The 12,931-nt window shown below is 39.7% G+C and overlaps 1 protein-coding gene across 5 annotated transcripts in view; it reads left to right on the top strand.

Moving 5' to 3' along the window:
• The window catches only part of LOC117525137 (plakophilin-4-like), a 237,110-nt gene that overhangs the window by 154,297 nt on the left and 69,882 nt on the right, over window positions 1-12,931 (top strand). For all 5 annotated transcript variants that reach the window (XM_034186983.1, XM_034186984.1, XM_034186986.1 and 2 more), the window contains 2 exons: window positions 693-818; window positions 9,546-9,739. In XM_034186983.1, coding sequence (XP_034042874.1) covers window positions 693-818; window positions 9,546-9,739 — 320 coding nt within the window. The remainder of the gene's footprint in view (window positions 1-692; window positions 819-9,545; window positions 9,740-12,931) is intronic.

Raw genomic sequence — 12,931 nt, 5'->3', positions numbered from 1 at the left:
CTGTACAAACTTTATCTTTCAGTGATAATGAATAAAAACACTTTCAACTTACTATACTGTATGTATATTTTGCTATTTATATCAGTTTTTCCCTCATTTTTGAAGTGTCATCTCCACTTTAAAACCAGTGGATTTTGAGGAAGTTTTGGAAAATCACCAGGGAAAACAGGGAAGAACTTAACTGTGAACATCAGCACGATGGCGCAGTGCCATTGGTTCATCCTTTGAGGAGAGCCCTGCACATGCAGGTGAGACAAGCAAGACTAAAGAGAGCAGTGTTGGCCCTCTTGCTCCCCTGCACTCGCGGCTTATTGCTCTCCTGATTGCATGGTAACCCACTAACACTGGTCACGCTTAACTACATTGTGATTATGGTGAAGCCTTGTCTGTGAGTACATTAGAGAGCAAGTTTACCAACACACAGGTTGTTGTCCTGCACTAAAGGAGGGGAATGTGGCCAAATGTCCAAGGAAGTAAAATGATTTAGGTCATACCAGTATACAGTGTTACCGTCAATGCGTTGTCTGAATTACTAGCACACAACATGACAGCACACAAGCATGAAAGTAACCACAGTCATCTTTCTTTTTTTCTTTTTTGAACCCCTAAACATGGCTGTTTTGTTTCAAAAACGTTTTTTAACACAAAGCTTTTCTGTCAGACTGACTTTCTGTTCTGCGTTGTTTTCCCAGATGCTTCCACCTCAGGGGACACGAAGTCTCGGATGACTGACAGCACACATTCGCCCAGCTACCGCATCAGGACTGAGTCAGAGCAGGTGTCACTGTACTCCCCAGAGCAGTCCTCGCCCTATGAAAGTGAGGGTCTGTTATTGCTTTCTGCTTTCTGTTTTGCCTGAGCTCACTGACGGTAGCAGTTAAGGCGCTCTTCTATCGCATAGTTTTTCATTATTTTGCTTTATTGATAGTACACAAAGTCTCTTCCATTTTGAATCATTGCGTGGTTGACCTGATCTCCACCTGGTCTATCATTTGTTAGGGCCCCTTCACACATAGTACGAATAAGTACAACTCAGGGCGACTTGCGGTGAAACAGCTTATATGAGCAAACCACGCAAACATCTTGCTGACGAGCAGAAGTGCGCGATCCCAGTGCGACGGTTTGTGCACGTCTTTCAAGCAGCAAAACAGTGCGAGCAGCTGCACCACATCATGCAGCTGATGTAGAGAACAATAAAATAAAAAAACAGCTGTATAATTAGTGAATATCACTGGGTTGATATAAATAATACGTAAAAGGGGACGCGATACAGAACCCTGTGTTTAAATAACCCTGGTTAAAAAAAAATGTCACTCAGAGGATTCAACCCCATAAGCTCTGATTACCAGATGGAAACATTACCACTGCGCTACCATCGCTGGCCTGTGAGTGCGGAAAAATGCCTTAAATCAACAAAGACATGGAGGAGGTACATTTTGTCCGACTGCTGCAGCCCGGCGTAAAGGCGAAAGATGTTTTATATATTTCCACGTGAGGACAGCAGGCAGAGACACGCGCCTCACGGAGGAATGTTGTCAGTTCATTTCCTTCAAAACACAGAACATGTTCTCAAGCTGAGACGTCCAGGAGCAGAGATCTTTACACAAATTTCACATCCAGCTCGACAGTGATCATCTGCTGACTGTTGTCATGTTAATAGCGCAAATGGCCACACATTTTCTACGTGCCAAACGAGTGGTGTTAGATGTTTGTGTGTCAGCTGGAATTTGGCCAACATCTGCTGCGAGAGTGTTCGATGGGTTCGCACAGCGCACATTCTGTCTTTCAGCCGCTGGTGTGCACAAATAGTTGTAGTAACAGGTGTACGAGGTGTTGGAAGAAGCTATGATTTTACACTTTTTACATATGATTCCTGCTTCATGCGCAAATCGACCAAATTCGCATTATGTGTGAAGGCGCCCTTATTCATTAGTATTGCTCTTTGTGAAAAGGTGACATACGAGCGCAAAGCTACAGTGTGTATATAATATCAAATATTAAGTATTTATTTTAAGTATAAAATATAAAATTATAACATCACCAGGCACCATTTTGTTTCCCTTCATGTTTTTGCTTCTTTAGCAACAAGGATCCATGCTCCTTTGGTGTCTCTTGTGATAATCTGCTACTAAGTTTCTCAAAAATAAGGGTTCTCAAGGTGGTTAGCCTGCACTAGAAACTGTTATGCAGTGTACATTAAGGTTGGATATTGATAAGATTTTATCGATGCCATTATCGATTCCACTTATCAATCCGATTCCTTATCAATTCCCTTATCAATACCTCTTGTGAATTTTCTGTGTACTAAAAGTAGGCTTTACAGGTTTTCTATGTCAACAACATTTTAAATTGTTCACTGGATCCTTGATCTCTGGACATAAATAAAGATAAATAAAATCTGTAGTTTTTGTCAAAAGCATTTCCTTTCAGACATTTTGGCGTGAATGTCTCTCCGTACCTCTGAGCTGAGCTCAGCCGGCTGCTGCACATCAGTGCAGGGCGTCTCATTTTTGGAGGAGAAAAATGTTTTGATCGATTGCAGTTTGTTTGTATTACAACATTTGGAAAGAGGTGTCATTTGATTTAAACAGCGTTTCGTTTGGAATTTATTAATTCCGACTGGACTCTATTGTTCTAACTTGACTCGGCAGAGAGCTGCGCAGCGTTTGGAGCTGTGTGAACAGAACGGAGGATGATTCTCGTTTCTTTCTCGCAACAAGACAGAAATGAAAGTTACTAATCCGCACAAAAGTGACTCACGATTGACATATTCAGGGATGAAAGTGGTGAAAAACAAAAAAGCTGTAACCCAAAATTACCTCCCAACACCACCCGCATGAAAATGTTTGAATTCTAGAAGCTCTGAAATTGAATCTGGGGCCATTCCAGACAATAAATTGCAGTGAGTGCAGCATCCATTTTGGTGAGGAAAAAAAACCCAACTTTCCTTATTCAAATTTATTCAAGTAGTATTCTCCTCTTACTAGGATGTACCAGTTTTCTAGCTTGGCAGATAGTTCTGGAGGAAATTACTGAAGAAATTAACAAATTTAAAATATGGTTTGACCAAAACAAATTGTCATTAAACTTAAATAAGACAGGGCTGAAGTGGAGGTGTAAGAGTCACTAGATGTTCACAGGAAATATTTATTTCAATATTTATTTATTTATTTATTTATTTATGTTCATTGTTAATCAATCAACTCAGTCAACTTTTTTCTTATATAGCGCCAAATCACAACAAACAGTTGCCCCAAGGCGCTCCATATTGTAAGGCAAGGCCATACAATAATTATGAAAAACCCCAACGGTCAAAACGACCCCCTATGAGCAAGCACTTGGCAACAGTGGGAAGGAAAAACTCCCTTTTAACAGGAAGAAACCTCTAGCAGAACCAGGCTCAGGGAGGGGCAGTCTTCTGCTGAGACTGGTTGGGGCTGAGGGAAAAAACCAGGAAAAAGACATGCCGTGAAGGGGGGCAGAGATCGATCACTAATGATTAAATGCAGAGTGATGCATACGGAGCAAAAAGAGAAAGAAACAGTGCATCATGGGAACCCCCCACAATCTACGTCTAAAGCAGCATAACCAAGGGATGGTCCAGGGTCACCCGATCCAGCCCTAACTATAAGCCTTAGCGAAAAGGAAAGTTTTAAGCCTAATCTTAAAAGTAGAGAGGGTATCTGTCTCCCTGATCTGAATTGGGAGCTGGTTCCACAGGAGAGGAGCCTGAAAGCTGAAGGCTCTGCCTCCCATTCTACTCTTACGAACCCTAGGAACTACAAGTAAGCCCGCAGTCTGAGAGCGAAGCGCTCTAATGGGGTAATATGGTACTACGAGGTCCCTAAGATAAGATGGGACCTGATTATTCAAAACCTTATAAGTAAGAAGAAGAATTTTAAATTCTATTCTAGAATTAACAGGAAGCCAATGAAGAGAGGCCAACACGGGTGAGATATGCTCTCTCCTGCTAGTCCCCGTCAGTACTCTAGCTGCAGCATTCTGAACCAACTGAAGGCTTTTTAGGGAACTTTTAGGACAACCTGATAATAATGAATTACAATAGTCCAGCCTAGAGGAAATAAATGCATGAATTAGTTTTTCAGCATCACTCTGAGACAAGACCTTTCTGATTTTAGAGATATTGCGTAAATGCAAAAAGGCAGTCCTACATATTTGTTTAATATGCGCTTTGAATGACATATCCTGATCAAAAATGACTCCAAGATTTCTCACAGTATTACTAGAGATCAGGGAAATGCCATCCAGAGTAACGATCTGGTTAGACACCATGCTTCTAAGATTTGTGGGGCCAAGTACAATAACTTCAGTTTTATCTGAGTTTAAAAGCAGGAAATTAGAGGTCATCCATGTCTTTATGTCTGTAAGACAATCCTGCAGTTTAGCTAATTGGTGTGTATCCTCAGGCTTCATGGATAGATAAAGCTGGGTATCATCTGCGTAACAATGAAAATTTAAGCAATACCGTCTAATAATACTGCCTAAGGGAAGCATGTATAAAGTGAATAAAATTGGTCTTAGCACAGAACCTTGTGGAACTCCATAATTAACTTTAGTCTGTGAAGAAGATTCCCCATTTACATGAACAAACTGTAATCTATTAGACAAATATGATTCAAACCACCGCAGCGCAGTGCCTTTAATACCTATGACATGCTTTAATCTCTGTAATAAAATTTGTTAGTTGGTTTTATATTTTCTGTTGTGTTTTTAAATCAGGTTCTTTTTGTCTGTTTCTCTGAAATTGTATTGTAGCATTATTAGTTATTATTTCTATTATTGTTGTTGTTATTGCTATTATTAATATATAAATAAAATTTAATTAAAAAAAATTACAATTTGTAATACATTTGACTCTTTTATGACAACAAACGCTGAGCCATTAATTATTATGCAGAAAACAAATGCACACAAACGTGCTGAGATGCAAACAGCTTAATGCTAACTTTAACATTGAAAACGCCATAGACATGCTAACGCATTAGCATCGGTCCCATTTTTAGTTATAAAATACATCCATCAACTGTTTCCGAAGAACATAACAGGTCGGTTTAACATAAAAAAAAAGGTAAATATTACACACAGACATATGCTCTTTAGGGTTTTAGCGGGGAAAAATTAAGATGAAATTAAATAAAACAATAAACAAAGCAGCAGATCGAAGCACTGCTTTGATCTGCGAATCACTACTTCAATTGGTTCAAGGTTCAAAGCAAAGCAGCGCTGCAGAAAAGTTGATTACAGACCCGCTGCAGGTCTGTAATCAATGTAGAGAAATTATCATTTTCCTGACAAACACCCCCAAAAACAACGGCCACTCTGAAGGACCAATAAGGGAATCGTTAAGCAAAAAGGTTATTGATGTTGGTGGATCAAATAATTTCTTAACGATTCCCGAAAGGAACCAGTTCCCAATACCCATCCCTAGTGTACATACATTTTAGCAACCACTGACTGCTCATCTTTTTTCTTCAGTCTTCCAGCAACAGCAAAAAAATGTGCAAGTAGGAGTAAATATGTCCCCTTTGGGTTACTTTACCAATAGTGTTAATTTTGTCGCCCATTTTTCAATTTAGTCTTGGTCTTGTGTCAAAGTTCATTCTTAGTCTTAGTCACATTTAGTCATTCATGTATCATTTTTGTTAGTCATGTTTTAGTGGACTAAAAGTCTCAACATTTTAGCCTATTTTTAGTCAAACGAGAAATCAAGGTATTTTAGTTGAGTTTTAGTCAAAACATTTTAGTATTTTTCTATTTATTTCAGACAGAATTTTACTGTTTTCATTCCAGTTGATTGTGTACCACAGCTGAAATATTGATTGAATGTCTGGAATGACAAACATCTTGAATGAATTGAATTGAATGAATGAATCTTCAATGCAACTTTGCTAAAAGTGTCTTGTTTGTTGATTCAATACACATTTACAAATGATGCACTTGTTCTGATGTTTTATATTTATTAGAAACACCCACAAGATCAAATAAAATAAAAGCTGGCGTTAAGTAATATGACTCTTACAGCTAGACTCTTATGGCCGAGCAGATTCAAATCAAATCAATTTTATTTATATAGCGCCAAATCACAACAAACAGTTGCCCCAAGGCGCTTTATATTGTAAGGCAAAAGCCATACAATAATTACAGAAAAACCCCAACGGTCAAAACGACCCCCTATGAGCAAGCACTTGGTGACAGTGGGAAGGAAAAACTCCCTTTTAACAGGAAGAAACCTCCAGCAGAACCAGGCTCAGGGAGGGGCAGTCTTCTGCTGGGACTGGTTGGGGCTGAGGGGAGAGAATCAGGAAAAAGACATGCTGTGGAAGAGAGCAGAGATCAATCACCAGTGATTAAAAGCAGAGTGGTGCATACAGAGCAAAAAGAGGTGAATAAAAAGAAACACTGGGTGCATCATGGGAAACCCCCCAGCAGTCTAAGTCTATAGCAGCATAACTAATAGCATAACCTGATCCAGCCCTAACTATAAGCTTTTTCAAAAAGGAAAGTTTTAAGCTTAATCTTAAAAGTACAGAGGGTGTCTGTCTCCCTAATCCGAATTGGGAGCTGGTTCCACAGGAGAGGAGCCTGAAAGCGGAAGGCTCTGCCTCCCATTCTACTCTTACAAACCCTAGGAACTACAAGTAAGCCTGCAGTCTGAGAGCGAAGCGCTCTATTGGGGTGATATGGTACTATGAGGTCCCTAAGATAAGATGGGACGTGATTATTCAAAACCTTATAAGTAAGAAGAAGAATTTTAAATTCTGTTCTGGAATTAACAGGGAGCCAATGAAGAGAGGCCAATATGGGTGAAATATGCTCTCTCCTTCTAGTCCCTGTCAGTACTCTAGCTGCAGCATTTTGAATTAACTGAAGGCTTTTCAGGGAACTTTTAGGACAACCTGATAATAATGAATTACAGTAGTCCAGCCTAGAAGAAATAAATGTATGAATTAGCTTTTCAGCATCACTCTGAGACAAGACCTTTCTAATTTTAGAGATATTGCACAAATGCAAAAAAGCAGTCCTACATATTTGCTTAATATGTGCATTGAAGGACATATCCTGATCAAAAATGACTCCAGATTTCTCACAGTATTACTGGAGGTCAGGGTAATCCCATCCAGAGTAAGGATCTGGTTAGACACCATGTTTCTAAGATTTGTGGGGCCAAGTACAATAACTTCAGTTTTATCTGAATTTAAAAGCAGGAAATTAGAGGTCATCCATGTCTTTATGTCTGAAAGACATTCCTGCAGTTTAACTCATTGGTGTGTGTCCTCTGGCTTCATGGATAGATAAAGCTGGGCATCATCTGCGTAACATTGAAAATTTAAGCAATGCTTTCTAATAACACTGCCTAAGGGAAGCATGTATAACGTGAATAAAATTGGTCCTAGCACAGAACCTTGTGGAACTCCATAATTAACCTTAGTCTGTGAAGAAGACTCCCCATTTACATGAACAAATTGTAATCTATTAGATAAATATGATTCAAACCACCGCAGCACAGTGCCTTTAATACCTATGGCATGCTCTAATCTCTGTAATAAAATTTTATGGTCAACAGTATCAAAAGCTGCACTGAGGTCTAACAGGACAAGCACAGAGATGAGTCCACTGTCTGAGGCCATAAGAAGATCATTTGTAACCTTCACTAATGCCGTTTCTGTACTATGATGAATTCTGAAACCTGACTGAAACTCTTCAAATAGACCATTCCTCTGCAGATGATCAGTTAGCTCTTTTACAACTACCCTTTCAAGAATTTTTGAGAGAAAAAGTAAGGTTGGAGATTGGCCTATAATTAGCTAAGATAGCTGGGTCAAGTTATGGCTTTTTAAGTAATGGTTTAATTACTGCCACCTTAAAAGCCTGTGGTACATAGCCAACTAATAAAGATAGATTGATCATATTTAAGATCGAAGCATTAACTAATGGTAGGGCTTCCTTGAGGAGCCTGGTAGGAATGGGGTCTAATAGACATGTTGATGGTTTGGAGGAAGTAACTAATGAAAATAACTCAGACAGAACAATCGGAGAGAAAGAGTCTAGCCAAATACCAGCATTACTGAAGGCAGCCGAACATAAAGATATGTCTTTGGGATGGTTATGAATAATTTTTTCTCTAATAGTTAAAATTTTATTTGCAAAGAAAGTCATGAAGTCATTACTAGTTAAAGTTAAAGGAATACTCGGCTCAATAGAGCTCTGACTCTTTGTCAGCCTGGCTACAGTGCTGAAAAGAAACCTGGGGTTGTTCTTATTTTCTTCAATTAGTGATGAATAGTAAGATGTCCTAGCTTTACGGAGGGCTTTTTTATAGAGCAACAGACTCTTTTTCCAGGCTAAATGAAGATCTAAATTAGTGAGATGCCATTTCCTCTCCAGCTTACGGGTTATCTGCTTTAAGCTACGAGTTTGTGGGTTATACCACGTAGTCAAGCATTTCTGATTTAAGGCTCTCTTTTTCAGAGGAGCTACAGCATCCAAAGTTGTGCTCAATGAGGATGTAAAGCTATTCAGAGGGATATAAATGTAAAATGTTACTTTGGCCCCGGTCTCCCCTCCAATACTCGCACCCGAAGTGCTGCTGCGCGGCTGTGGTCAGACTGGAGCGCTGAAACTGACACCGGGATAAGTTCTCCCCGACAGAACGCAGGATGTCTCATTTTGGGGGAAAACAGTTTTGGTCAGTTGTAGTATGCTGTCTGTTTTACAGCATTTGGAAAGAGGTGTCATTTGATTTAAAATAGCGATTCACTTTTAAGTAATTGATTGTGGAATGATCCATCTTTCCACCTTAACTCAGCAGAGAGCTGCAGCAAATCCCACAACACACACAGATATGGAGTGGATGATATTATCATTATTATTATTATTATTATTATTATTATTATTTTCATGAGGGACAGTAACTTTAGTTTACAAACCAGAGAAGCTGGTTCTAGTCCACGGCAGAGATCTGCATTGTTTGCTGCCCCACAGTACAGTAGAAGAACTGCTGGCACAAACACATGACAGCTGGACTGGATGTTGCATTTCTTCTTGTGTAGTAGATGAAAATGAGGAGGGAGTTTTTGTTTATTTTTTTTGTTTCTTGCGAAACATTTTCGTCTCGTTTTTATTCATCAACAATAAAGCACATTTACACAGTTTTAGTCAGTGTTTTTAGAACAGTGGTGCTGTTTCATCTTAGTCATGGGCAAAAGACTTGTTGACGAACATATTTTGTCTTATTTCGTCTGACAAAATTAATTTTATTTACCATCATGGTGGTCCATGTAGAGATATGATGGGCTTATTCCAAGCTTAAGGGTAATTATACAATAATGAACAGATGGCTGTGTGAATTATATTCCATTTCAGCTAGCACCCCTAAATCTGACACACTGTTGCTTTCAATTATGATGCTGTTTATCATGCGTCTCTCTCTCTCTCTCGCTCTCTCCTGTTCCTCTTGCCCACTATGTTCACTCCTCTTGTTCTTTGCATCTCAATGTTGTCTGCTTTTCCTCTCTCCCGTTCAGGGTCTGCATTGAATTCACGGGGCTCAACTCAGTTAAACTCCTATTCGGATAGTGGCTACCAGGATGCCAGCAGCGGCTACCTCAACAGTCAAAACCTGGGCAAGACAGAGCTGAGAATGCAGCACTCCTTCCCTGGCACGGGCACTGGCACTCTGGTGAGAAATGCCAGGGCAGAGGGACAGGCTTCAGCCCAGGTACTTTCAAAAAGACATACAAACATTAATTTCAGGAGGTTTTTTTTTTAAGGATCACAACAAATATTGGAGTGGGGGGGTGGGTGTGGGTGTAACACCCTATGTGTTGTACAGATGGAAGTGGCAGATGGGGTAACGCATGCTATCAAGTCTGCCTTGACCTATTACAGGAGAGAGTGAAATTGTTTTAGTCCAATTTCATGAATAACTTTGTTTATGTAGCATTTGTAGGGTAAATACAATTCAAAGCGCTCTACATTACAAAAATTATTTCAAAACACCATATTCTAGAAAGACTGACACTGCAAAATTGATAGGATAGAAGCAGATGAAACTCAATAGATGTGCAGTGCAGACCTGAAATGTTACATAAACCAAGTTAAAATAAATGTCCATTATAAGCCATGGAAAGTAAATTTGTTTTAAGGTTGATTTAGTAGTCTCAGTAGAGCTTGACATTCACAAGGTACTCGTAAATCTGCATCCTGATAGCACAGGATCAAATCAAATCAGATCAACTTTATTTATATAGCGCCAAATCACAACAAACAGTTGCCCCAAGGCACTTTATATTGTAAGGCAAGGCCATACAATAATTACGGAAAAACCCCAACGGTCAAAACGACCCCCTGTGAGCAAGCACTTGGCGATAGTGGAAAGGAAAAACTCCCTTTTAACAGGAAGAAACCTCCAGCAGAACCAGGCTCAGGGAGGGGCAGTCTTCTGCTGGGACTGGTTGGGGCTGAGGGAGAGAACCAAGAAAAAGACATCTTGTGGAGGGGAGCAGAGATCAATCACTAATGATTAAAAGCAGAGTGGTGCATACAGAGCAAAAAGAGAAAGAAACACTGGGTGCATCATGGGAACCCCCCAGCAGTCTAAGTCTATAGCAGCATAACCAAGGGATGGTTCAGGGTCACCTGATCCAGCCCTAACTATAAGCTTTAGCAAAAAGGAAAGTTTTAAGCCTAATCTTAAAAGTAGAGAGGGTGTCTGTCTCCCTGATCCGAATTGGGAGCTGGTTCCACAGGAGAGGAGCTTGAAAGCTGAAGGCTCTGCCTCCTATTATACTCTTACAAACCCTAGGAACTACAAGTAAGCCTGCAGTCTGAGAGCGAAGTGCTCTATTGGGGTGATATGGTACTATGAGGTCCCTAAGATAAGATAGGACCTGATCATTCAAAACCTTATAAGTAAGAAGAAGAATTTTAAATTCTATTCTAGAATTAACAGGAAGCCAATGAAGAGAGGCCAATATGGGTGAGATATGCTCTCTCCTTCTAGTCCCTGTCAGTACTCTAGCTACAGCATTTTGAATTAACTGAAGGCTTTTCAGGGAACTTTTAGGACAACCTGATAATAATGAATTACAATAGTCCAGCCTAGAGGAAATAAATGCATGAATTAGTTTTTCAGCATCACTCTGAGACAAGACCTTTCTAATTTTAGAGATATTGCGCAAATGCAAAAAAGCAGTCCTACATATTTGTTTAATATGTGCATTAAATGACATATCCTGATCAAAAATGACTCCAAGATTTCTCACAGTATTACTAGAGGTCAGGGTAATGCCATCCAGAGTAAGGATCTGGTTAGACACCATGTTTCTAAGATTTGTGGGGCCAAGTACAATAACTTCAGTTTTATCTGACTTTAAAAGCAGGAAATTAGAGGTCATCCATGTCTTGATGTCTGTAAGACAATCCTGCAGTTTAGCTAATTGGTGTGTGTCCTCTGGCTTCATGGATAGATAAAGCTGGGTATCATCTGCGTAACAGTGGAAATTTAAGCAATGCTGTCTAATAATACTGCCTAAGGGAAGCATGTATAAAGTGAATAAAATTGGTCCTAGCACAGAACCTTGTGGAACTCCATAATTAACCTTAGTCTGTGAAGAAGATTCCCCATTTACATGAACAAATTGTAATCTATTAGATAAATATGATTCAAACCACTGCAGCGCAGTGCCTTTAATACCTATGGCATGCTCTAATCTCTGTAATAAAATTGTATGGTCAGCAGTATCAAAAGCAGCACTGAGGTCTAACAGAACAAGCACAGAGATGAGTCCACTGTCTGAGGCCATAAGAAGATCATTTGTAACCTTCACTAATGCTGTTTCTGTACTATGATGAATTCTGAAACCTGACTGAAACTCTTCAAATAGACCATTCCTCTGCAGATGATCAGTTAGCTGTTTTACAACTACCCTTTCAAGAATATTTGAGAGAAAAGGAAGGTTGGAGATTGGCCTATAATTAGCTAAGATAGCTGGGTCAAGTGATGGATGCAAACTAAATCTTTATAAGTTTTATAAAAAATTATCTTGGTGGTTAAAGAGCTGGTGTGCCAATATGTAGGCCTGGGTTCAAATCCCACTCATGCTATTTGTCTTGGACAAGACAGTCTGTATCGTCTCAGTCTGCGCAGCTGTAAATGAGAATCAGCCTTGGCTGGGGAAGTAACCTGTGTCTGTCTGGTATCTTGTCCAGGGGAAGTCATATTGTAGATGCTCATCTGCTTCTCGCTACAAAATGCGGAGATGAGCACTGACACCAACGGACCTCAGAGCCTATATAGATCTTACTTACTACTGCTTCTTGAATGAATTGGAAACTGTACTATTTAAGTAGTAGTAATAATATTAGTTGTACTTGTTCAATTGAATATAAAAACAGTATCTTAGTCCAACTGAATAGTGTCTCACACCACCTCTGCAAGTCAACCCAGGTGCACTTGGGCACAGTGTGGTGCACTCGCACTAGTCAAGCAAGCTGTCTTTTGGAGGTCAAACATGCTCGGGCACAGTACAGATCACCTAGTGGAGGTGTCTCCAACCCTGCTCCTGGAAAGCACCTGCCCTGTATTGTTTGTAACTTGGAAGCCTTTCTGAATCCGTCAGATGTTCTCAGCCACATGAGAGGTGGGAAACATCTGTTTAAAACAAATAAATGAATCAGGTGTGAATAGCACGGGTAGACAGAAAACATGCAGAGCAGGTGGCCTCCAGGAGGTGCATATCATCAGTTATATATATTCATGGCAGTGTGTTTCTCAGTGATTGACATAAAAATCAAGAGATATTCAGTGACTTGGGTAATGTTCGCGTGTCTATCACCTGACTTTACAGGTAAAACTGATGATTTGTGTTAACAGTATTCCTTATTTTTAGGTTGTCCAATTATTTAGGTG

The sequence above is a fragment of the Thalassophryne amazonica genome, chromosome 14 (assembly GCF_902500255.1).
Source record: "Thalassophryne amazonica chromosome 14, fThaAma1.1, whole genome shotgun sequence".
NCBI classification, from domain to species: domain Eukaryota; kingdom Metazoa; phylum Chordata; class Actinopteri; order Batrachoidiformes; family Batrachoididae; genus Thalassophryne; species Thalassophryne amazonica.
This window is presented reverse-complemented; position numbering and strand designations above follow the sequence as displayed.